The sequence below is a fragment of the Artemia franciscana genome, chromosome 10 (assembly GCF_032884065.1).
Source record: "Artemia franciscana chromosome 10, ASM3288406v1, whole genome shotgun sequence".
Taxonomy (NCBI): Eukaryota; Metazoa; Arthropoda; class Branchiopoda; order Anostraca; family Artemiidae; genus Artemia; species Artemia franciscana.
In genome coordinates this window covers 41,017,880-41,045,360 of record NC_088872.1, presented here as the reverse complement: position 1 = coordinate 41,045,360, position 27,481 = coordinate 41,017,880, and the positions used below count along the sequence as shown (strand labels likewise).

General features: G+C 34.3%; 1 protein-coding gene across 1 annotated transcript in view; it reads left to right on the top strand.

Moving 5' to 3' along the window:
• LOC136032195 (poly(3-hydroxybutyrate) depolymerase-like) overlaps window positions 1-27,481 on the top strand; it is a 283,620-nt gene that overhangs the window by 105,994 nt on the left and 150,145 nt on the right. The window contains exon 8 of the mRNA XM_065712402.1: window positions 5,754-5,935. Coding sequence (XP_065568474.1) covers window positions 5,754-5,935 — 182 coding nt within the window. The remainder of the gene's footprint in view (window positions 1-5,753; window positions 5,936-27,481) is intronic.

The window sequence follows — 27,481 nt, the reverse complement described above, 5'->3', positions numbered from 1 at the left end:
CAAAGAAAAAGTGTGCTTTTTTTAGGCTCATTCGAATTGCTTATTTTTGGTCGTTTGCTTGTTTGTTTTTCCCATGGGTGATCCTATGGAACCAGTAATTCTGAAGTATCGCAAGAGGGATCGTTCAATCGAAAATTAAAAGTTCTAGTTCTCTCTTCAGTAGTGAAAAAGATTGGAGGTCAACTAGACCCTACCCACGCCCATATTTCCCCAAAGATGTCTGGCAAAAATGTCGAGACAATCAGTTTGTTCAGCATAGATGAGAGGTCCAGTAGCTATGTCTTTCGGGATAACATGATCCCCTAAGCTCTTGGTAAAAGGTCTATAAGACATAAAATTTGCTCATTGCTTGCATATAGCATTTGCTATTGGGAAGTATGAAGTTTTTTTTTTTGGGGGGGGGGGGTTATTTTCTAATGGAGGGATTTTTCACAAGGAGACTTTTCCGTGGGGAAGGAAGTTTTGCGGGAAGGGGGAGGGAATTTCCAAGGGTAATTTTACGGTGGGGGAATTTCCCAAATTCCTATACGAAATTCTTTTTATCTGTCCCACTTTCTCTTTGCTACAGCAATTTAACATGTAAATATGTTCAGGGGAAGTACCAAGGTGGAATCTTCACCGGGTTGAAATTTTCTTGAAGGTTTTAATGAGGAATTCAATCCCCATCCTGCTTTCATACGAGTGGATTTTCCACGGCAGAACTTCTCCAAGGGGAATTTCCTACAGGAGCAACTTTCTGCTAGGGGCGAGGATTAGCGTGAAAAACTTACATGGGGGGATGATTTGAAAAACAATCAGAAATTAAAGTTTTTTTTCAAACGAAAGCGTGCTAAGAAAAAATTTTCAACTGGAAGCATACGCTGGAAATATTCCAGGGAGAATTTCATCAAGGATGGAATCGTCTGGGGGGGGGGGAAGTTTCTTGGTAGGGGGATACTCTACGTGGGAAGAAATTTTCACAGAGGATTTTTCCGTGGGGTGAGGGAATTTTCCCTAGAGGAGGAACCAGAATTCCCGCCATCATTTAAAAAAAACGATCAGAAATAAAAGAAAAAAAACGTCTTTTCAACCGAAAGTAAGAGGCAACAACAAGACGTAGAACAGAGAGAAATTATTACATATACGAGGGGGGAAGCCCCCTTTTCAATATTTTTTTTTACCCTAAAGTTTGACTTTCTTTCCCGATTCCTTAAGAACAACTCCTGAAACACAAAGGCTGTTTAGTTAGAACGATAAGAAGCTCTTTTTGAAAATAATAAAAACCTTCAGCGCGAAGAGCGAGGTACGGAGGAAGGGATAACCCCTCATATACGTACAGATTTCTATTCGTTTTAAGTTTTGATGTTGCTCCTCACTTTCAGATGAATAAACTTTTTTTAAATTTAATTTATTACAGTGGCAGTAAGTTTGACCTGAACTTCTTTATACCAAAAAACTTGGGCCAGTACAGACTTCTCGAAGTCAGGAGTGTTAACGCAACAACTGATCATATTTTCTAAAATTCACTTTTACTTTTACATCCATATTTCTCATTAAATAACAAATATCAAGTGTTATTTTTTGTCAAATAAATTGGATCAAAGGAAATTAAGAATAAAGGTACACCCTAACCTCTAATGAAGGATTATTATCTAAAACTAAGAACAAGAGATCCAGTGTATGTAATGTTGCCTAGAAACAGTTTCCAATATCAATTTCGTTCAGCAAAAAAGTTATTCCAAAAGTTGAAGAACGAACCCAGTAATTTATTTTATATATTAGCTTTGTAATCCATGGCATGTTATACAGCCTGGGTAATATTCTAACTGCTGCTATATAAAAATTGAAATTTTATAAAATGTAACAGAGCTTCCACAAATAAATACATATTATATATTATATATATATATATATATATTATATATTATATATATATATATATATATATATATATATATATATATATATATATATATATATATATATATATATATATATATATATATATATATATATATATATATATATATATATATATATATATATATATTACGTAAAACTTGCGAATATACAACATTCTTCGCTGTCCTATTGTCTGTGCATATAAATAGATTGTCAGTTTTACCGACTCTTGAACATGCAACATATAATTATCCATGGGAAAAACAATCCGTATTCAGATCTATACCTCATTTGTCTAATGATTGCCCTTGGGCTTTGTTGATGGTAATTGCTAATCGAATATTTCCTGTGTCCCCGTCGTCATTTATATATCCCCCTTGTGCCCCCCGGCGTCCCCGTTGTAGTTGTGTCCCTGTGTCTCAGTCGTCATTTATATTCCCTGTGCCCCGGTCGTCATTTGTGTCCCGGTGTCCCAGTCTGTAATTTCTCTTTGAGTTTTCCGGTCGTCATTTATATTCCCTGGGTCCCGGTCGTCATTTGTGTCCCAGTTGTCCATGGGAAAAACATTCCGTATTCAGATCTATACTTCATTATTCTAATGATTGCCCTTGAGCTTTGTTGATGGTGATTGCTAATCGAACATTCCCTGTGTCCCGGTCGTCATTTATATATCCCCCTGTACCCCCCGGTGTTCCCGTTGTAGTTGTGTCCCTGTGTCCCGGTCGTCATTTATATTTCCTGTGTCCCGGTGTCCCAGTCTGTAATTTCTCTTTGAGTGTCCCGGTCGTCATTTATATTCCCTGTATCCCGGTGTCCCGGTCGTCATTTGTGTCCCAGTGTCCCAGTCTGTAATTTCGTCAGTCGACAAACATGACGTGAGTCGACAAACAACTTCATGACTGCATAATGCTCAATCCTTATAATGACGTCAGTCAACATACAACCCACAAACAACTTATTTTTATATATATAGATGTCTCTTGGAGGCCCAAAAAACAAAAATTTGGAGCTGCAGTTACTATAAATGATGATCTTTTGGAACCAACACCTGAACTGTCAAACGTGATAAGATGTTAGATCAGAACATGTCTTATGATTGCGCTTCAATCCCTCTGAAGGACATATATGTTATCTCAAACATCCTGAAACTGTTAATGCTAATTCTTATTTACTAAATTGGTGACTGTAAATATTCTCAAGGATGGAAACCTAACACAAGTAAGCATATTTCACACTAATATTCCGTTCAAATCTTTTTAAACAAGCAGAAAAAATGTCTTCAATTGGTATAATCAACTAAATTGTACTTCTTGTGATATACTTATATGTTTTCAGTGTTAGGGGGTTTAAAAATTTGGGATGTGCTCAAGCATGACTAATTATTCTTATTTATGACTCATCATGTCTCATCGTGTTCTATTACACTTAATTACGTAACTCAATGATTATGGACACTTGTTATTGGACTATCTCAAGTTATAGATTATCAGTTTCGGAAAATCAATGGTTTTCCTAAATGGAATTCAATGAATGTTTTTAATATGTGCGGAATCCTCTTTTGTATAGAATAAAAATCTAAGCAAATATTGGTCTCCAACCTTACAAGAATACTAATGACTACTAACCATGCAATGAAAGAGTGGTAAGAGATAGCAGTTGCCATGACTTTCTTTACTTAAAGAAGAACTAAAAAAAAAACCCAAAAACATGAATTGTAATCACTGGGTCTTGAAGTTAAAAAAGCTACATAATTTATGGTTGTACATAGAATCAGAGTATTTCATTTCTAAAAATCACAATTTTGAAAAATCGTTTTTTGTCTGAACTCCCAAAAGCTAAATCATAAAGAAGTGTTATAGAGCTCTAAGAATATTTAATGTAAAAAACTGATAAGTGACAATTTTCCCTCCATTTTGTTTGTGCTCTTTTTTGCGTCAGCTAAATTGGCTTGAGTCGGTCATTGGAGGGGGCCAATTTTGGAGAGATTCTGAATAAAAAATAAATGAGATTTGCCTCATGTGCTAGCTTTGGAGACCTCTCGAAGATCTTATTCATGTATTTTTTAGATTTAAGCATTCCTTCCTACTTTCCTACGATTATCCAAACTAAAAATCTACGAAATTAGTTCAACATTCCACCCTTCAATAGTCTCTGCGAAATGAATTTCAATATGTCCATCTAATCTTGAGATACCAAAATATACATTTGAAGTGTTTAAGTAGCTCTTTAGTTTCCTTTAAATATACAAACTAAAAATATCTATAAAACTAGTTCAACGTTCCCCTTTAGTATTATTTGAAAATTTTTCATCCAATTCTAAGATTTAAAAAAGTGGCAAGTTGAGAATTCCTGCATATAAAAAAAAATATAAAGTTGGTAATACTAAGCAATTTCAGGGAGCTAGAACTATGTTTTTGATACAAAATTTCATTTTCGTTGTACTGAAAGCTTATGGGTGTTTACATGGGCGAGGTTCTTACCCATTTTAGGTTAAGGTCATTGCTATTCAAGGAGCTATCTCAGCTTCATTCACAGAAAAGTTCATTGTTGTTGTAGTAGAAAATCACTAAACGATTTTAGGAGGGAAAATCTGCTATTTTTAGAGGGTGCAATGCATTACCATACCCTTTGCATTTCTCACTCATCCGGATGTAATCCACTAGTTGCAGTTACACCGGATATGGTTGTGACTAGTGCAATTATCCAGGCCCATTCATCATTCGTAAACATTCCAGGTACAAGTTCTTGGGTACAATTATTCGGGTGAAATCATCCTGGCGCAATCAGCCGTAGGTGAGTTTTTCTAATCCACTAGCAACTATAACTTTTTAGAAGAGCATACAAAAAAAGATTCAGATTTTCATGTTCTTTGGTCTTTACGCGGAAGTTTTATCGAAGTATCTTGTCTGCAAAAATGGCTTTCATAAACAGTTATTTAACAGCAGCTAAGGTATTGGATAAACATAAGTCAAAATTCCATAAAAAAGAGTTTAAAGTTGAATTAAACGTGTGATTCTATGGGAAAACTTAAGAATGGATGACTCCTAGTATTTTTTCTTCTTTTCATGAATTGATCCTGCCAATTTAAAAAAAAAAACTCATAAATGTTTTTAAGACGTACTAGCCCTAAGATTTTTTTCACGCTATTCAGCTAATGAATTTGGATATAAACCTGCTATTCAGATTACTTCATCTTGAAAAATAGTTCATATAAAGCTATATTTTGTCTTAGTTAGGAAGGCTCTGGAAGAAGGCTTTCGGACTTTCGACTTTAACTGACTGTAGTTGAGCTGTAGTCAACTTAAGGCTTTCTATCCTCCGTAGTAACACCAACAACTAGTCTGATTGGTAACCTAGTAAATTCAGGACGTAGTCTCTTTAGGATGATGAAGTTTTCACTTATGGATTTTAGTGTTTTTGATAAAGGTGGTCTTACAGTCAAAGTATGCCTCAGTTTGAGGGCCCTTTCTCTAATATCAAAAAAGGGTTCCATTTAAATATCTCAGAGACTAACAATCCTGACAATTTAAGTACCTGGCAATGTCACAACTGCCTTGCACACAAAAAATGAAATTTCAAGAATCGGTAATTCCCGGAACTATAGTCAGAAATAATATAGTCTTGGTTGTAGTCAAGTCAAGAAAAGTATCTATTGTAATCTTTTGCTGCTCATGGTCTGAGTACAATCGTGATTATAAGGAAACTAAAAGTTAAGTTAGGCCTACGAACCCCAAGGAACAACGAACCCCAAGGGCCCTACGAACCCCTTTACGCAACACTTGCAGTTCGGTGTTGTTGCAATTCAAGAAGAATTACTCAATACTTGCAGTTGAAATTCCCATTGTAGTGAAATAATTCTAATTTTTTTTCAGAATCTTCAGCTAAATTAGTGGAATCCAAAGAGTTGCATACCAGTCATTTAAACAAATTGCAGTCGGTTACAGTTGCCAACAGTGATGAAGATTTTGACAATAACTTACCAAGCATAATTAGAGCGGTTGCTGGAACTACAGCCTATCTTTCCTGTAAACCTAAGGCTTCTAGAAACAAAACTGTAAGTTTAATGAAGGTCTTTCCCATAAAAACATCTGTATTGGTTACTCCTAAAACCATTGACAAGAAATGAAGGAATAGTACCGTCATCCAAACAAAGGCCGCTCAAAGATGAGTCGCTGGGAGTAACATGAGCATAAAACGATTCAAGGTAATGGACAGAAAGTAAAGAGGGACCTTGTTCATAGTAAGCAAGACTCCAAAAAAATAAGCTTCAAAACATTTTATGGATTAAAAAACTTATTTTTCGCTTATTCCAAATATATTACGTTTTTCTTATAAAGTTAAGTATCAAAATTAAAAATTGTATGAAAATTTATATATTTTTGCAAATGAGCGGAAAACCCTTACAAAAAGAGGGAAATGGTTCTTCTTGGTGCGCATTATATAAATGTCGATTGTTGTACCAAATAAATAAAAAAAAAAGTTTTTTTAACGGAAAATAAGGAGCGACATTAAAACTTAAAACGAAGACAAATTACTTCGTATATAAAAGGGGCTGCTTCCTCAATCAACGCCCCTCTCTTTACGCTAAAGTTTGACTCTTTCTCTTAACTCTACTTTTTAAAACAGTTTAAAACAGTAAGATACTTTAGCGTAAAGAGCGGGGCGTTGATGAGGAAGCAGCTCCTTTTATATACGAAGTAATCTGCGTTCGTTTTATGTTTTAATGTCGCTCCTTACTTTCCGTTAAAAAACTTGTTTTTTTAATTTAATTTCTGAACGTTTTTGAATCAATGCATGTTTTGATTTTGGCTCTCCGCAGATGAATAATTAAAACGAAATTTGCATATTTATTTTTTTTGGCTAAATTACTTTCTCATAGTTTTGATCGAATGATTTTGAGAAGAAAGGAGCGAAGGAGGAGGCCTAGTTGCCCTCCGATTTTTGGTTACTTAAAAAGAGAACTAGAACTTAGAATGGTTTTATTAGTAAAAGATATACGTAACTTTCAAATTAGTTTGCGTAACGAACTTCTGTACTCTCATGTTTTTATTACGTATATGAAGGGGTTCACCCTCTCGTCAGTACCTTGCTCTTTATACTAAAGCTTAAATTTTGTCCCAATTCATTAAGAATGACCCCTGAATCACAAAAGCCGTAGAATAGATAGTTGAAATTACTAAAAATACTTTAGCGTAAAGAGCGAGGTATTAGGAGGAGGTGAGCCCATCATATGCATAATAATTTCTGTTCGTTTTAAGTTTTAATGCTTCTCCTTACTTTCAGTTGAAAATTTTTTTCGTATTTATTTTTTCATTGTTTTTTTTTAAATGATGCTAGAAAATCCTGCGCTCCCTTCATGAAAATTTTCTTCCCCCATGACAAATTCCTCCAAGGAAAGTTACCCCAACATAATCCGCTCTTATCACCCCCCACAACCTAAAAATCCCCCCGGAAATGTCTGTACACTTCCAAATAACCATTACAATATGTAAGCACTGGTCAAAGTTTGTAACTTGTGGCCCCTCCCACGGAGACTGTGGGAGAGTAAGTCATCCCCAAAGACATAGTTATAAAGTTTTTTGACTACGATGAATAAAATGGCTATCTCTAAAAATTTTGATTTGGTGACTTCGGGAAAATAATTAGCGTGGGAGGGGGCCTAGGTGCCCTCCAATTTTTTGGTCACTTAAAGAGGGCACTAGAATTTTTCATTTCCGTTAGAATGAGCAATCTCGCAAGATCCTAGAGCCACTGGGTCGATATGATCACCCCTGGAGAAAAAAAAAACAACAAAAACAAACAAATAAACACGAATCCATGATCTGCCTTCTGGCAAAAAATACAAAATTCCACATTTTTGTAGATAGGAGCTTGAAACTTCTACAATAGGGTTCACTGATACGCTAAATCTGATGGTTTGATTTTCACTAAGATTCTGTGACATTTAGTGGTTGTTTTCTCCTATTTTATAAAATAAGGCAAATTTTCTCAGGCTCGTAACTTTTCAAGGGTAAGACTAAACTGTATTAAACTTATATATTTAAAATCAGCATTAAAATGCAATTCTTTTGATGTAGCTATTGATATCAAAATTCTTTTTTTTAAAGTTTTGGTTACTATTGAGCCGGGTCGCTCCTTACTACAGTTCGTTACCACGAACTGTTTGATAGGTAGATATAGGTTACTTACAATTTATATGGTACAGGAGCCATTAAAACTTCATTTGGCCAAAAACCAGTTTCAAGAAATTTTTGAAATTGGAAATCAGTTAAAAACCATCAAAACCTAGCATTTTCAGGATATAACGCTTCATGGTAGCTAATTATTCATATAAGATTAAACTGTATAAACAGTAATTTGACAGTTACTCTCGAGTGAAATTAATTTGAAACATTTGAAAAATTTGAAAAAAGGGCACGTAAGAACCTCGATTCCAGTTGAAATAAAGTGAAATATACTGAAATTTACACAGAGTAGCCAATCTTAAGTAGGAAGTTTCTAACGCTTTCGTACCCTGTTTTATAGCTACAATTATAAAGCAACTAATAGTGAAGCCTGTAATACGACAGGTGTGAAAAAAATAGTTTCGCAGAAGAAGTATCCCCCCCATAAAATTTCAAGTTATCTTCCCCCTCTACCCCCAAAAAAACTGTCCCTGAAAGTTTCCGCTCACTCCCCCAGCTGTGATACAAGTTAGGATGGTTTTGCAAAATCTATAATTCTATAAATGCTCATTTACAAGAGAAAACATACCCACTCCCTTTACATCAAAAAGTTTTATCCACCTGCCCACAAAAGTAATTAGTATGATAGTTTCTCCATATATGAAAAAAAAACAAATATAAATGAATATACTCAGAAAAAAGGAAATATCAGTCTTGAACCTGTAACCTCGAAATAATTTTTTTTAGTTTTCTGAGCCAGCTACACTTCATATTTGGTTTTACAGCTTTTTGCAGCAACTTATGCAAATAAACATGTATGTTAAGAGAAAAGTAATTTAAATATGACATTATAGAAACGCTTGCGCTTTTGACTCAAGTTCCAATAATTAGTTCATAACAGCAGTCCTAGCTAAGCATAGACGGCATAGAAAAGAATCATTATTTTTTTAATGAGTATTTTATTGAAACAACCAACTACGCCTATTCAAGTTGAGTCATCCTTTGTTAGAATTTTCTAGCAGTTTTGAGTTAGGCGTGGCTTTTAAGAAATAAATTTATCTGAAATTTCAAATGAAGGAAAAAAAAAAAATAGAAAAAAGGATAAGTTTTTAAAGTTGAATATCAGGTCTAAAGCTGAGATGACAAAAATGACATAACACAGAACGCCAATAAAGGAAGAAATTCTAGAACTTAAAGTAAGTGAAATAAAGCGGAAGAATATGCCTACTTGTAACATTTGGCTTATAACAAAAAGGTATCCCCTGAACAGCAAAAAAACAAACTATAGGATAAAACAAACAGCTGAAAAGTAGTCAATACTTATGACGAAGAAGTAATAAATCGACAAATAAATATAGCAAAACAACGAATAAAAAAAAATTTAGATACAAAGAGTAATAAAATCTTACCAAAGTTTAAAAACAATAGAAAACCTTAAAATTAAGGAAACAGTTAGTGATAACGAATTGTAAGTAAGGAGCGACACAGCTCAATAATAGTCGAAACCAGAATTTACGAGTCTTAAAATTAATAGGTATATCAAAAGAATCAGCTTGTTATGTTGATCCCAAATAAAAAAGTAACATTAAGTTTAGCATTACCCATCAAAAATTACGAGCCGGAGAAAATTTATATGCTTTTCGAAAAAAGGAGAAACATCCCCCTAAAAGTCAAGGAATTTTAATGAAAATCATACTATCAGATTAAACGTATCTGAGAACCCATTGTAAAAGTTATAATCTTCCATCTGCAAAAGTGTGGATTTTTTTATTTATACCAGAAAGAAAGATGACGGATACGTGTTTATTTATTTTTTTTTTCTTTTGTTGTTTTCCCCATGAGTGATAACATCGAACCAATAGTTCTACAAAAAATACACAAATTGAATTTTCAGAATAAATTAATTAAATAACATTTTTGCAGAACAGATTCGAAACAGAGTTTTTGAATATCAATCTAATTTTAAAATCAACTTGATTCATTTACTTCGCCTCAATCAGCTGGTATTCAAACTGTGGCTAACGATCCGCAACTGAGATAAATAGATTTCTATTATTACTCCATGTTTAAGCCGAAATTTGTCGATTTTGCAACTCTAAATATACACTACTATTTAAAAGTCAACTGATCCTAAAAATACGAGGGGGAGGGGGAGGAGTAAGCAAAACCTATGTATTATGGCTTTTATTAGAGGAATTGAATGGTGGTTACACTCCTGACAAATTTTTCAAGGTTCTAACCGTCTTCCAATGATACCCTTTTCAGTACGATTGCAAGTGGAAGTACAAGATGTAACAGCAGAATTTTGTTAATATAGTCTTAAAGCACTTGTTGATAAACTGCAGGACCATTATAGTTCAGTATTTATTTTTTTGCTGTAAAAAACAATTGAAGCGTACAAAATGTTTCATAAGAAGTTCAAGGAAGAAAAAAAAACAACAAAAATAGCCATTTTCGAGTCGGTTTTGCTCTTTAAAAACAGAAATATCCTCTCATGAAAATTTTAGCGTATTCTAAAGACATTCTAGAATTTAAGAGTATTCTAAAGCACCAGTAGAAAAAATAAAATTCCTTTAAAAAATCTTTAGCAAATCAAAGTCGGGTATAGATTTGGTTCACAAATTTTAAGTGGCAAACAGCCTTTCAGAATTAAAGTCAATCTGAAATATATAGCTAGTAAAAACATTACTAAGTTTCTATAAAATTTACGGATTTGTAACTACTGAATGGGATTAGCTTGAAATTAATTAGAAAAGATTATTTCACATTTTTATCAACTTCAGACCCTTGCTGTATTTTTTTTTCAGGTCAAAATTTTTAGTTTCTAATGCAAGTTCAATAATAGGGCGTGCCTTTTAAAATCACCCAGCCGCTAGAACCCAACCTTCCATCAGCCAGCGGCCAACTTGATTCATATCTGGCCGGATACCAATCTGGAAAGAAAAGATCTGTTACTCTCGTCTCCTACATATCTGAAACTTTCCGGCTCCAAGATTAACTTTTTCGAATACATTTTTTAAAATCATAAATCCACTCTTCGTCTCATTTACTTTTTCCTACTCCTCACTAAACTCTTGAGAAAATCAGAGCAAACCAGGGAATATAAATGAGAGAAAATTACATAATAAGCAAAACCTTATAAAGTGTAGACCAATTGTCAGAGCGACAGCTTCCGAGGAAAAAAAAAACACAACAAGATCTTAAAGCAAACTTACTTGAAATTCAGCTTACAAACCATACAGAAAGAAGAGGAAATACAAATAAAACCCAGTGTTTTGATTAAACAAGGGAAATGAAAACATACGTTTTCAGAGGAATAGATTATTATATTTTAGTTATAAGTTCCTGCAGGATGAGGGTCTGTTTAGCCAGAAATTAATCTCCTCGCCTCTTGGATATGTTTTTGGCATATGTTCTTTTTTTTTACATAATTTTATGGTCAGAAAATAAATTGTGTGAAAACCAATTAAGGTTCTATAGTAAAATAATGTCAGAAAATTTTGATAAGCTCACTTTGATATGAAGGTTAAGAAAACAAAAAAAGTAGATATTTTACAGAAAATTTTTAATAAGTTAAGAGGGTGGCCGTTGGAAACTCGAAATTTCTGGTGGGGTTGGCTGGAATGCTCTCTGCCCTACCCTCCCACAGAAGTATTCAGTCGTCTTTCTCCTTATTCCTTTTTCTTCTCCTGAAAGACGAAAACCAACTATTTGTCTTTATTTAATAAGGGGGTGAGATTTATTACAAGACATAAGAAAATTTTGCTGTGAGACGGCGTATACTTTAACTTGGGTAATCTTTATACGATTTAAGTTTAAATCCTACTTCTTGTTAAAGCTGCAAAAAATCATGTGACTTCTGCTTTAGGTCTCCTGTTTTAAGTTATCATTAAAAATATTTAGAACAGTTTAATAATAGGTAAGTAAATCTAAGTAAAACAATTTCTAAATGGTAAGGTGTCAAAGCTTGCGAAGCATGGTATTGTCGGATGAATTAAATAAAAAAAAAGTTTTTTAACCGAAAGTAAGGAGCCAAAAAAGACTATCTCTGAAAACATTAATATTTGCATTTATTCTTTGTGTGTCTGTCTGTCTGTCCGCATATGACGTCTGAATTATTTCATCATATACCAATTCAAAAACGAATGTATTCAAGCCGAAGTAGCTGAGTTGGTAAAGTGTTATGTTCCAGGCTCTAGGTCCGAGAGGTTCCAGGCTCGAACCTTGGCTTTAGCATTAATATAAAAGAAGAAAAAAAACTAAAAAAGGTAAAAACTACAAAAAAAACTAAAAAGAAAATATTAAAAAAACTAAAACAGCTAAAAAACTAAAAAAAAACTAAAAAGGGTAAAAAACTAAAAACTAAAAAAGAAAAATACTACAAAAAACTAAAAATAAAAAAAACTAAAAAATAATAAAAAAATAAAAAAAATAAAAAAAACTAAAAGCTGTAAAAAAAAAAAAACTAAAAAAAGGAAAAAAACAGAAAAATAAAGGAGAAAAAGAAAACTAAAAACTAAGAATAAAAAAAAAACTAAAAAAGGTAAAAACCAAAAGAAAAAAGGAAAAAAACTAAAAATTTATTTCATCATATACCAATTCAAATACGAATGTATATACAGTAAAAGGACTTTAAGCGTAAAAAGCAAGGTATTGTAGAGGAGACGAACCCCCTTATATATGTAATATTTTATGTTCGTTTCAAGTTTTAATGCTTCTCATTACTTCCAGGTATAGAAAATTATTTATTTGCTCATTGTTTTTTTAAATAATCGTAGAAAACCCTAGCTACCCTTCATGGAAATTCTCTTCCCTCACGATAAATTCCTCCATGGAAAGATCTTCCCACGTAACCCCCTCTCACCGACCCACCCCACCAAAACGCGACCATTACTATATATAATTTAACCATTATTATATTTGAACAATGGTCAGAGTTTTTAACTTGTTGCCCCTCCCCCGCGGACTGTGGGGGATTAAGTCATCCCCAAAGACATAGTTGTTAGGTTTTCGACTAAGCTGAACAGAATGGTTGTCTCAAAATTTTGATTCGAATTTTTTTGGTAATTTAAAAAGGGCACTAGAACTTTTAATTTACGTTAGAATGAGCTTTCTCGTGACATTCTAGTATCACTGTGTCGATACGATTACCCCTGGGGGAAAAAACGTTAAAAAACAAATTAACACGCATCCGTGATGTCTTCTAGCAAAAAATACACAATTGGACATTTTTGTATATAGGAGCTTGAAAATTTTACAGTAGGGTCCTTTGATACGCTAAATTTGATGGTGTGATTGTCGTCAAGATTCTATGACTTTTAGAGGGTGTTTCCTCCTATTTTCTGAAATAAGGCAAATTTTCTCAGGCTCCTAACTTCTGAAGGGTATGACTAAATTTGATGAAACTTAAATATTTAAAATCAGCATTAAAATTTGATTCTTTTGATTTAACTATTAGTATCAAAATTCTGTTTTTTAGAGTTTCGGCTACTATTGAGCGGGTAGCTCCTTACTACAGTTCGTTACCGCGAACTGTTTGATAGAAAGGTTGAGAGATAAATCTTCGATGAGAAACCGTATTTATTCTCCAAGATTCACTCCTGGACCCGCTTCTTTTAACCTTTCTTCTAGAACATTTGAGCCCCAGGAAATCGGAACACTAGAAAAAGGTCCAAAATTCTCCTTTGTACTGAAACAAGTTCTCGTGGCAGATATAGTTTCCAGTCTAGAGTCTGCTTTGCATAAACACTAGCCACATGTTTCTAACCCTGATGAAGTTAGGTCTTATCTCATAAATACCCTTTATAACCCTCTGAAAAGGTTAGGTTCACACCAAAAAATTTGCAAGACATAAAAATTATATCTAATTCCAGAGAAAATCCGTCTACTATAATAACCAAAGTAGACAAAAGCAATTTGCTTGTTTTCATGGATACGACAGACTATGACAATGAAATCTTTTCACTTTTAAAAGACAAAACTACGTATAAAACGACAACTCATGATCCTAATTATGAGTTTAATAGTAATCTTATAAATGAATTAGAGCAGCTAAAACAGAATGGTAAATCACACCACAACTATACAATAGATTTTTCCCCAGTTGTAGTTTCTGTCAAAAATTCTACGTTTTACCTAAAATAAATAAACAAGGTATTCCATTAAGACCTATCTTAGCATATACTAAAGCCCTCGCTTCCACGAAAAAGGCTTTGAACAGCTTTCAAACATTTGCTGTATTCTCAAAATACCTAAATTGGTAATTCAGCAGATTTAGGTAAGAAACTTAATAGCACAAGTATTTCAGAAAACATAATAGTTAGTAACTTTGGTATTGTTTCCACGTATACAAATGTATATGTAGCTATTTCCGAGTAATTATTAAAAAACAAAATAGAAGAAAATTATCCCTGAATTGAAGTTTCAGCAACAGAAATTGATTGTAAAGTTTTAATGACTCGGTTCGCTACATGGATGAAGTTATTTCACTTTGTAATTATGGAGAAATTGAACTTTGGGGTTTCTTAAGTCATCTTAATACTTATGATGGAAATTTTCAGTTTACCCTTGAAATTGAAAATAAACTACCGTTTTTAGATGTGTTAATTGTTCAAAATACTGATAAACTGGATTTTACTATCTATAGAAAACCAACGCAAAACAATAAATACATTCATTTAAATTCATATAACTCGCACAAGGTTTAAGAGCAGTTGTAACTTCTCTCATTGTGCCCTGAACTTTTGCTCCGATTCGTATATAAATGCAGAAATAAATTTTATTAGAGATGTTCGTTTTGGTAATGAATACGCCATTCCTTTTGTTAATAATAACCTGTTGTAGCACAGTGGCTTGGAGCTCTGCTTGGCAATACGGGGCCCAGGGTTCGATCCCCGCCGCAGCAAGGTTGGGCGACAAGCTTGCTACTTGTTCCTGTAAAAGACCCAGCAACTGAAACGTCGATTCGACGCCCTATGCGCCAGCAATGGCTCTTGGGGATCTTTATCCTTATCCTTTGTTAATAATACAATTAATTGTAGACTAAAAATATATGAAACAGTTCGTGGTAACGAACTGTAGTAAGGAGCGACCCGCCTCAATAGTAACCGAAACTCTAGAAAATGAAATTGTGATACCAATAGTTACATCAAAAGAATCGCACTTTAATGCTGATTTTAAATATATAAGTTTCATCAAGATTAGTCGTACCCATCAAAAGGTACAAGCCTGAGAAAATTTGCCTCATTTTAGAAAATAGTGGGAAACTCCCCCTAAAAGTCATACGATCTTAACGAAAAGCACACCATCAGATTCAGCGTTTTAGAGAACTCTATTATAGAAGTTTCAAGCCCCTATCTACAAAAATGTTGAATTTCGCATTTTTTGCCAGAAGACAAATCACGGATGCGTGTTTATTTGTTTTTTTTTGTTTTTTTTTTGTTTTTTTTTTCTCCAGGGGTGATCGTATCGACTCGGTAGTCCTAGAATATCGTGTAAAGGCTAATTCTAACGGCAATTAAAAGTTCTAGTGCCCTTTTTAAGTGACCAAAAAAATTGGAGGGTACATAGAACCCCTCCCACGCTCATTTTTTCCCTAAAGTCTCCGGATCAAAATTCTGAGATAGACATTTTATTCACCATAGTCGAAAAACCTAATAACTATGTCTTTAAGGACGACTTACCCCCCGCAGTCCCTGTGGGAGGGGCTGCAAGTTACAAACTTTGACCTGTTTTTACATATAGTAATGGTTACTGGGAAGTGTAAAGACGTTTTCAGGGGGATTTTTTGGTTTTGGGGGGGGGGTTACGTGGGAGGATCTTTCCATAGAGGAACTTCTCATGGGGGAAGAGACTTTCAATGGAGGGGGCGCAGGATTTTTAGCATTATTTAAAAAAAATAATGAAAAATAAATATGAAAAGTTTTTTCTACTGAAAGTGAGGAGCAGCATTAAAACTTAAGACGAACAAAAATTATTACGCATATGAGGGGCTTACCTCCTCGTAATACCTCGCTCTGTACGCTAAAGTATTTTTAGTAATTTCAGCTATTTATTTTTAGTAATTTCACTATTTGTGAGCCCCCTCATATACGCAATAAAAACATACGAATATAGAAGTTCGCTACGTAAGTTAATTCGTAAGTTACGTATATTTTTTACCTATGAAAAGATTCGTAAAAAACTAAAAGTTATAGTTGCCTTTTTAAGTAATAAAAAATTGGAGGGCAACTAGGCCTCCTCCCTCGCTCCTTTTTTCTCAAAATCTCCCGATTAAAACTATGAAAAAGCCATTTAGCCCCCAAAGAAACCATGTGCAAATTTCGTTCTAATTATTTACGTGTGGAGAGCCCAGATCAAAATATGCATTGATTGAAAAACGTCCAGAAATTAAACAAAAAAACAAGTTTTTTAAATGAAAGTAAGGAGCGAGATTAAAATTTAAAACGAACAGAAATTACAACGTATATCAAAGGGGCTTTTCCTCCTCAACGCCCCGCTCATTACGCTAAAGTTTTTTACTGTTTTAAAATGTAGAGTTAAGAGCTAAGAGAAACTTTAGCGTAAAGAGCGGGGCGTTTAGGAGGAAAAGCCCCTTTCATACACGGAGTAATTTCTGTTCGTTTTAAGTTTTAATCTCGCTGCTTACTTTCATTTAAAAAAAACTTGTTTTTTTGTTTAATTCCCAAAAAATCAAAGATATTTCACAATGTGAGGCTCCTGATAAGCCCTCAAATATAATCTATCTTCCCTACATCCTAAAGATCACAACAAAATTAAAAACTGTTTGCGCATAAAATGATCTCTATGTAGTTTTCACTAATAATCTTAAAATCACGAATTTCTTTAAACTCAGGTAAAGATAAAACCCCAATTGCTCGCCAAGGAGAGGTTACAAACACCTTGAGAGGTTGAAACACCTTGCGAATCTGGAAATTACTATGCTGGCAGACCTCATCAGAATAATAAAAAAAAAAAACAGCTATTTATGAAATGTCATGCGACAGTGGCAATTACTTTGTAGGCAGAACTCATTAGAATCTAGAAAAACGGCTACACCAGCATAAAAAAGACATAGACAAAGCTTTGATTTTTAATAGTTCTAACAACTCCTTTGATTCTGCTTTAACTTGCCATATATTCAATAATCCCAGCCACACAGTACTTTATGAAAAATCTTCTCTCATTAGTAATGATTCGGGGATGAAACAGTTGTGTCAGGAGTCTATCAAAATTAGTCTTCAAATAAATACTATTTATTTAAATAGGGACATTGGGGAATAGCCCTGATCTACCAAAATATTTTACTCAACCAATATACAGTAGAATTGAAACCGTTACAAAAAGGCCGTTAAGGTTTGATGCCAAAGAAGCAAGATTAGCTTTGAAAGCTTGTATTTAGTTATTCTATTTTATTTTTACTTGGTTGTTTTACATTTGCTGTTTTTTTTCATAGGCATGTATTTTGGGGGTGATACCTGACGCGGGGATGCCATGGATATTTTGTGGTAGCCACAACACTGTGCTGGGTAGAGAATTTAGAGTGGCGAAACCCTATATAGGCCAGTGTATTCTCCTGATGAGCCCTTATGTTGGGTGTTGCCTCTGAATTATTTGTCTATATTATTTTTTCTATTGCTCGGTAAATGACGACTTATACTTATTGACGACATGACTGCCTGTCCATGGATTATTCTTTATGATTGATTGTGTGTGGCTATGCTGTTTGACCTATGTGATTGTATGGATGAGTAGGGTTAAGGCCTCATTCAAGTGCTGGTCTATATTAATCACTAATTTAGGAAAACAGTCTTCCTTTTCTCCTTCTGTCTCTTTTTTTTTTTTTTTTTTTTTTTTTTTTTTTTTTTTTTTTTTTTGTGTTTGTGCTGTAGCATTGGTGATTTCTCTTTTCATGATATATATATATATATATATATATATATATATATATATATATATATATATATATATATATATATATATATATATATATATATATATATATATATACATACACATACATATGTTCATATACATGTACATATACATATGTTCGCATTTTCATGTAAATATATATATATATATATATATATATATATATATATATATATATATATATATATATATATATATATATATATATATATATATATATATATATAAATTAAGGACAAAATACAAAAAAGACCTATAAATTCTTCACAAACAAAAAATTTTTGAATATTTTTTGTTTGAAATTCTGTCCACTGTTGATTTTTCTCAAGTTGTTAGATTACAAAGGAATTTGTTTAGCCATGATTTTGCTTGTCAAAGGAACGATTTTATAAGAAATTAGAAAAATTAAGAGATGAATCTTCCCATGAGAAACCGTATTTATTCTCCAAGATTCAAACCTGGACCGGCTATTATTATCCTCTCTTATAGAACGTTTGAACCTCAGAAAATCGAAACCCTAGAAAAAGGTCCAAAATTATGTTTTCTACAGAAACAAATTCCCGTGGCAGACACAGTCTCCTACATATCCTTTATAACAGCCAAAAGAAGGTTAAGTTTCTAACCACTTTCATACCAAAAAATTTACAAGACATGAAAATATTATCTAACCTCTAAAATAACTCGTTTATTATAATAACCAAAGCAGACAAAAGCAATTCACTTGTTGCAATGGAAACGGCAGACTCATACAACAAATTTTTTCATGACATAACTAGATATAAAACGATAACGCATGATCCTACTGATCAGTTTGCTAATACTATTGTAAATAAATTAAAGTAGCTAAAAATTTATATCTAGTGGGGTGATAAAATCGCCCCACAACTATGCAATACATTTTTTCCCCCGTGGTAGTTTCTGTCCAAAATCCTACGGTTTACTAAAAATACATAAGCAAAGTATTCCCTTCACTTAATCGAAGTTTCGGTGACAGGAATTGATTGTGAAGTTTTAAGCCTTCAAATATAATCTATCTTCAGTTCATCCCAAGAAAATCAATATTCGGTATGTAGTTTTCAATAATAATTTTAAAATCACAAATTTCTTAAACTCCGGTAAATATTAAACCCCAGTTACTTGCCAAAGAGGGGCTTATCACATACCATGCAATTGTGACAATTTCTATGTTGACAGAACTTATCAGATTCTATAAAAACGGCTACACCAGAACAAACAAGACATAGACAAAGCATTAATTTCTAATATTTCTAATATCTCCTTTGATTCTGCTTTACTTTGCCATATATTTAATAATCCCAACCACACAATTCTCTTTGAAAAATCTTTTCTCATTAGTAATGATTTAGATATAAAACAAGTGGTTTGGGAATCAATCGAAGTTAGTCTCAAAATAAATAATAATATTTATTTAAATAGGGACTTAGGGGAATATTCACTAAATTCCATATAATCAAATTTAATTAAAAATGATCTGACAAAATATTTTTACTAAACCAATTTACAATAGTATTGAACCCGTTACGAAATGGCCCTTAAGGCTAGCTACCAAAAAAGAAAGATTAGCTCCGAAAGCTCATATTTAATTAATTTAAATTATTTCGTTTGAATGAATTTATGATTTTATATCATTTTATTTATCAGTCCTGGTTGAACTTCGTTGGAATAAGGATACTAAGGGTGTTAAGTTAAAAAAAAATCAGCTTTAAAGTTTATATATATATAAATATATATATATATATATATATATATATATATATATATATATATATATATATATATATATATATATATATATTGAAAAATTTTTCACTATATATATATATAATATATATATATATATATATATATATATATATATATATATATATATATATATATATATATATATATATGCTGAAGACGACCCTTGGACATAGAGTCGAAATATTCACTGAATTGAATTCCACAGTCTTGAAAAATTTTTCCTATTGTTTCTAAATTGTGTTTGTTTGTTGTGGAAAGGTAGTGCGGTCTTCGTCGCTATTTAAGGTATTGAGGAGGGGGGAACCATTCATACAGGGAATAATTTCTGTTTGTTTTGAAATTTAATGTTGCTCCTTTCTCTCAGTTAAAAATGCTTGTTTATTGTATTTAATTTTTGTTTGTTTTTTAAATATTGCAGGTATATTTGGCTCAACTTTCATGAAATATATCCCTCCTCACGGGAAACTCCTCCGTCAAAATTTCATCTGACGTAAAGTACACCTCCCAGTCAAGTTCCCTCCAGATAGTTCTGGAGGGAGTTCCCTCCATCCTCGCTGAAAATTCCCCTCCCTATGAAATTTCTTGTGGACAATTCAGCCTGGAGAAATTATCCTTTGCATACTCTCATTTGAAAAAGACTTTAATCTCTAATTGATTTCTCGATCACTCCGGAAATCTCCCCTTCCGAAGAAATTTTTTAGGAAACAAAACAGGGGGAAAATAGCCCCCGGATAATTCCCCTGGAACATCTTTACATGCAAAGTTCAGTAGGCAAACATAATGCAAGACAAATAACAATAATTTTGTAAAGGAAGTCTGTCAAATCCCCCCAGTGAAACATTTTCCTTGGAATTTCCGCCCCTTGGTAATTCCCCTCCCCATGGAAGATTCTCCGAATGGAAATCCACCCCAAGCAATAAAATCCTTCCCCACAGAAAATGTTTGTGTACTTCCCAATAAAAAACACTATGCGTAAAGATTAGGCAAATATTATAATTTATAGGTCTCTCCCTATGGACTGTGGGGGTCATTTTACCCCTAAAATATAGTTATTTGACCTTTCAACTATACTGAACAAAATGGCTATCTCAAAATTTTTATCAGATAGCTTTGGGAAATAAATAGTTGTGGGAGTGGGGCCAGTTGCCCTCCAATCTTTTTTGTCGCTCAAAAAGGGCACTAGAATTTCTAATTTGCGTTCGAATGCACCGTCTCCCGATCTTCTAGGACCATTATTTCAATACCCCTGGGAAATCACCTCCCTAGGAAAATCCTCCTCGAAAAAAAATCTGGGAATCACTCGTGGGATAAAAAATATATAAAAAACAAATAAATACACATCTGTGATATTGTCGGGCGATATTTTGACAGAACGATATATCGCTATATCGATATTGTTACTTTTGATATTCAATAATCAATATATAAATTTGGATATTTCTTATCAGTTTTTTGCTCGGATTGACTTTAAGTTTAGCCAATATTCAATAACAAAATTGGTAATTAGAGAGTATTTTACATAATTTTTTTTTAATTTCGAATAAAATACAAAAATAACTTCCAATGCATGAATGAATATCACAAACACCAAAGAAAGGTAAGGCTTTCCATCATATTTGTCTCTCAATTCTAATCACTTTCCTGATTTCTTCTCATTCTTCTGACATTTTTCAGTTATGCTGAGCTTTAAAATTGAAAAGTTTCGATTTCTAATGATGGTACACAAGAACAAGGTAGAGGACTGTTATTTGTTCCAATTTGAACACGAAGATAGAAAATCGATATGAAAAAACAAAACAAAAAACAGTACAAAACTTTGACATGATTTGAAACACTAGTATTTACGTCGAAATCGAGGGGGATCCATTGGCTATCGCAAAAGAATGCTTCTTTCCACATTGTCCTTAATATATGTCATTTAAGATTTGAGTTTCCTGTATAAGTCTTTGGTATGGTACTTTTCTTCAGTCTTAGGGTTTAATGTCTCAACTTCAGACATCAAATCTGCCACTATTTGATAGCAGAAATTTAGTTTTACTTACATATCCAAGCTTTGCAATGCATTTTTTTAGATTGAAAAATACACTGAAAATACATCAATAATGTGGGATAACCCAAAAATTTCCGACTTTTAGGCAAGTTTGGATACTTGCCCAATAAGAACAAGATACTTGCTTCTAAAATTTAGTGTAAGCCAGTCTAGGTGAGTAGATAAATTTGAAACCAACGGATCTGACAATATCTTGTACTTTTTATGTAATTTACTGTTGTAGGCTTTTTGCAAAGTTGCAATTTTGACAGGGAACACAACCCCGCAGATAGTGAACAGGAATGAGTGAAATGCATTTTCACGGCAGTAATTCTTTCAGCTTAGTTTAGCATCTCCTCAGTATGTATAGCGCTTTCCTGTTATTTCTATAGGGGTTTACTGAAAGCTTGTACGAGTGTAACAAATGTAGTTAATGGATATTTTAAATTATTTTATTTAGCGATTGTCTCTTAAAACTTTTGAATAGAAAATTTTATTGTTTGGAGGAAACGAGGGTCAATAAATTCTTCCGTTCTTGAAGTACTATATAAGAAATACTTTCTGTTTTATTCCGATTGCCCTTGTTTTTGAACTAGTTCTCAAAGCAACGGGAGGAAAGAGTCAAACTCTAGCATAAAGAGTGGGGAGTCGAGGGAGAGGGCCAAGCCTTCTCACATATAGACTATTTTCTGTTTGTTTTAAGTTTCAATACTGCGCATCACTGAAATTCTTACGTTTAATATTTAAAGCCAAACTTTACACTGTGTAATGGTTAATGAAAAGTCCTTCTCTTAGAAGAGCTGTCCACATTTTTCTCCTAAAAAGAGTTGCAGCAATACCTGAGTGGGACGTGGACAGTGACAGGGGCTCAATTACAGGGGTGTTGATATATAATAAGTAATTAAATTACTTTGATCAGGACTCAATATTGCCAAAAACGATCGAATTATGGCTCATAAATTTAATTTTTTTGAAGGGTGTTTTGGAAAATATTCTTCTTAGGATATGCTCTTCCACGGACATTCGTGGAGGTGAACATGTAAATGGTGTCTCCCTTGTAAATGGTGTCTGCCCCGGTTCTGAACTTTCTGCAGTACAATATTCAAAAAGGAGCCCTATTTAAGGCGCACGGGTTCAAACGCAGCTCTTAATCATTTGAAAGACATGCTAGAACTTCTTCAAAATCAGAGTGCTTCCGAGGACATGCTTGTCTTTATTATCCGTTCCCCAACCGAAATTCCCTGTATTCCAGCAGTTGCTTACTCCAGGATAGCTTCTAAGCTTAACAGAATTCAACAGACTCTTTCGCAAGTAAATGAGAAAATGTCAACTTAGGGTCTGAATTTCCCCAGCCTCCCAGAGCAGTGCCACTGGCAATGATATAAGCAAAGCCACTGTTACTATCACGAATGTACCGCGTGATATCTATAATGCATCTGAACGGAAGGAAAGAACTGACTGTATTTCTGGTCACGAGTGCACTGATACTGTGAGCGCCTCTGGTGATAAATTGATTTTGTAGATAGATAACGGTGCTGTTACTGACCTTTGCAAATCTGTGCATAGTTTTCGCGATTGCGAAGCGAAAATGGTGGATAAAAAGTTATTTGGTATAATGAAAGGCGTTGCACAAGATCTTGATTTCGTGCCTCTCAAAGCTTGCCAGGATGCTCGAGACGCTACGAGAATCAGGAGCTCAAATTGTTTGAAAATTACGTTTGAAGAAGAAATTTCTCTTTCCTCAGCCCTTGAATCTGGACTGATGAATGACTATGAACTGCTCCGAGTGCATGAATATCGGCGAATTCCTAGGTGCTGCAGGAAATATCAATCTCCTGACCACCTTGCTGCAAACTGTCCCGATCAAAACTACAAGTGCTCACGGTGCTCTGGCCCCCATATGAACTTCAGTGACTCATCTTGCAGTAACACCCCAAAGTTTGCAAATTTTAAGTGGAGATCATGTTGCTTACAGTTTCTGCTGCTCCAGGCTAAAGGCTCTTGCTAATTCCAAAGTTTTGCGACCTCCTCGCTTGAGATCATGAATGAAAATAAAGTCTCAGTGTGCTCTTTCAACAAAAAGGAAAAATTGTTATGCCTTGATGAGAAACTAGCTAATCTCGATGTTGTCCTCTTACAAGACAACCTGCTCCCAAGCTGCAATTAAAATTTTCTAAGGCGAAGTTCTAAACATGCTGTTTTCAGCACGAATGCCTGTCGTACCCAAGGCAGGCTTTCTGGCGGAATTGCCCGTATAGTTAAGCGATCTTTGCCTAGCTATTTGTCTCCTAGCTGCTGCAAATCCTCTGAACACTATCTTGCAATCCGGCTTGCAGACGTAATCCTAATCAACAGCTATTTGCCCCATGATAGAAGATCTGTTTCTTCCTTCTCAAGTCATGCGAATGACTGCAACAAATTAAAGGCTCTCATATCTGGTATTGAGCATCTGGGATACAAGTGGGTGCTTATAAGCGTCCTGAACTGTGACATTACCGTTTTCTCGACACGTTAGAAAGTTCTCTTTCAGTGTCTACCCTCAGCATTTAAGGTCCTAACGAAAGACCTCAGTTTTACATATATCTACTGTAGTGGTTTTGTCTCGAATTTGGACCACTGTACCTGCTATCCTTCATTAGAAATTTCAATAGTACATGTCGATGAAGGTGAGAGAGATTATAATTACGGTTGATGACGGTTGAATATTATTAGAGAGAATATTACGGTTGCTTCTGACGTACACTCGGGCGAACCATCACTGTCACATAAGGGGTTTGAAAAAATTTGATTGGTCCAGTGCGAACATGCCTCTTTACCTTGCTACACTTGGAGCTATACTGTCCACCGTGCGTATCCCTTCCCATCTTTTTTGCACAAATGCGTACCCCACTATTGACAATACTCCAATCTGGAAAAACCAATCTGGAAGTGTGATCATATGCTGAAAAAAGTCAAGAATAAGGCCAAATTCTGGTTAAGAATCTGGTCTGCCAAACACGAAACTCGAATATAAGCGCCATCTTCGTGCCATTAGTTACTCCGGTGAAACTTTTCCGAAAACTAATAGTGAGTGGCGAAAAGCGATAAATTCTGCATAGTTCCCGGATACAAGTTCTAGTGATATTATACCTAGTCCATCTTGGATTTTCGAAAGTTAATTATGCAGTGCATAAGCGTTTCTTACGCCTGATCGAAAAAAAAAAATTGCCGTCACGTTATGTCAGAGACAGGTGATTACAGTTGAATAATCCGCTACTGTTAAAGGTATTAAGGGTTTAAATCAAAATCTTTCGATCTTGATGGGATTAGTGTTTCAAATATCGTTCCTGATTCTTTTGAACTCGTATCTCATCTCCAACTGTTTTTCATATGTTTTTTAGTAGTTCGTGTGTGCCCGATTCGTTCTTATGTGGTAGCGTCACGTCATTTTTAAAATAGGAAAAGACCAGGTTTCTTGCAGTTCTTATAGACCCATAACGGTAACATGTACTCTTAGCAAGCTTTTTGAATACCTCCTACTACCTTATATCACTAAGTTTGCTCTAAATGATGATAATCAATTTGGTTTTAGATCTGGTCTAGGCTGTCAGCATGCTCATTGTACTTTGACTTCTTTGTTAAAAGATGACCATCGCACTCGTTGCATACTTCATTTCTCAACCCTAGACTTGTCTAAAGCATTTCACAGTGTTTTTCAAACTCAAGCATGGACAGCGTTATACCAGAGAGGAGTAAATCCGTCGGTAATTCATGTGCTTCGTTTTTGATACTCCCATTCTTACCCTCGCCTTAAGTCATTAGATAGTTCTAATTTTGGTCATATTCCTATTCGTTGCGGAGTAAGACAAGGGGGAGTTCTTTCTTTGCATATTTTTAATGCTTGTATTGAAAGTGTGTTATCAAAAATATCGACTAGCCTACGTGCCTACAAGGACCATCTGATATCTCTTATCTGGCTTATGCGGATGACCTTCTTCTAATTAGTCAAAATGAGTCTGGTCTTGCCCGCTCAGTGAAGTCAGTTACTTCTGCTTTCCGTGATATCGGCCTGTGCCTAAATATTGACAAGTGCGAGTTTTTTGTTTTCAACCGTAATAATTATTCAGAATCACTATACTGCGGTGGTTTTAGTATTCCCCGTGTTCAATGGTTTCGTTGACTTGGCATAACAATTTGCGATTCTATGAATGCTCTCCATTCTCGTGCTGTCAAAGATATTAGTGATAAGCTGAGGCTCGGTTACTCTAAGATTGTGGCAAATCGTGGACACTATAGGAGAAGAGCGCTAACTCGACTTTACTCTAACTTTTGTGATTATTCTGTACTCTTCTGTACTGGTATTCGGCCACTTCTGTTGACCAGTGATCTAAAACGTATTCGTATATTTTATTACCGGTACTGCAAATTTCTTTTGTATCTGCCACGTTCTTACCGGAATACGAAACTGGTTAAAAAGTATTGTGTGACAGATATTACTGGTGTTTTCGAAAAATTATGTGCCAAGCTAGCTATTGAAGCGCCTTATAGGCTAGAATGTGTCCATTACCTTATCTGTCTTTTTTTGTATGCGATTAACTTTGTTTCTTATTTTTCTTTTGCTGTTTTTCTTTTGTATTTACTCCTCTTAACCTCTGTTATGTAAAGTGGGTGATAAATAAATTATTATTATTATTATTACTATAATTATTATACATTAAGTGAAGGGAGGAAAGGGGATTAGTTCTTGCCCCGTCCTTATCGTTCTGAAGGACCTTTAAGGAAACTCCGAGAAATGGGGCATAAGTTTTTTCTTTTTGAGACAAAATACTAAGCGGCAGGGTAAGAAGTTCATTTGACAAATCAAACAGTTCGTGGTAACGAACTGTAGTAAGGAGCGACCCGGCTCAATAGTAACCAAAACTCTAAAACATTGAATTTTGATATCAATAGCTACATCAAAAGAATCGCATTTTAATGCTGATTTTAAATATATAAGTTTCATCAAGTTTAGTCTTGCCCATCAAAAGTTATGAGCCTGAGAAAATTTGCCTTATTTAAGAAAATAGGGAGAAACACCCCATAAAAGTCGTAAGATCTTAACGAAAATGACACCATCAGATTCAGCATATCAGAGAACCCTTAGAAGTTTCAAGCTCCTATCTACAAAAATGTGGAATTTAATATTTTTTGCCAGAAGACAAATCACGGGTGCATGTTTATTTGTTTGTTTTTTTTTGTTTGTTTTTTTCTTTTCCCCAGGGGTCATCGTATCGACCAAGTGATCCTAGAATGTCGCAAGAGGGCTCATTCTAACGGAAATGAAAAGTTCTAGTGGCCTTTTTAAGTGACCAAAAAAATTGGAGGGCATCTAGGCCCCCTCCCACGCTCATTTTTTTCCTAAAGTCAACGGATCAGAATTTTGAGATAGCCATTTTGTTCAGCATAGTCGAAAACCATAATAACTATGTCTTTGGGGATGACTTACTCCCCCACAATCCCTGGGGGAGGGGCTGCAAGTTACAAACTTTGACCAGTGTTTACATATAGTAATGGTTACTGGGAAGTGTACAGACGTTTTCAGGGGGATTTTATTTTGTTTGGGGGTGGGGCTGAGGAGAGGGGGCTATGTTGGAGGATCTTTCCTTGGAGGAATCTGTCATGGGGGGAGAAAAATTCAATGAAAAGGGCGCAGGATTGTCTAGCATTGCTATAAGAAAACAATGAAAAATAA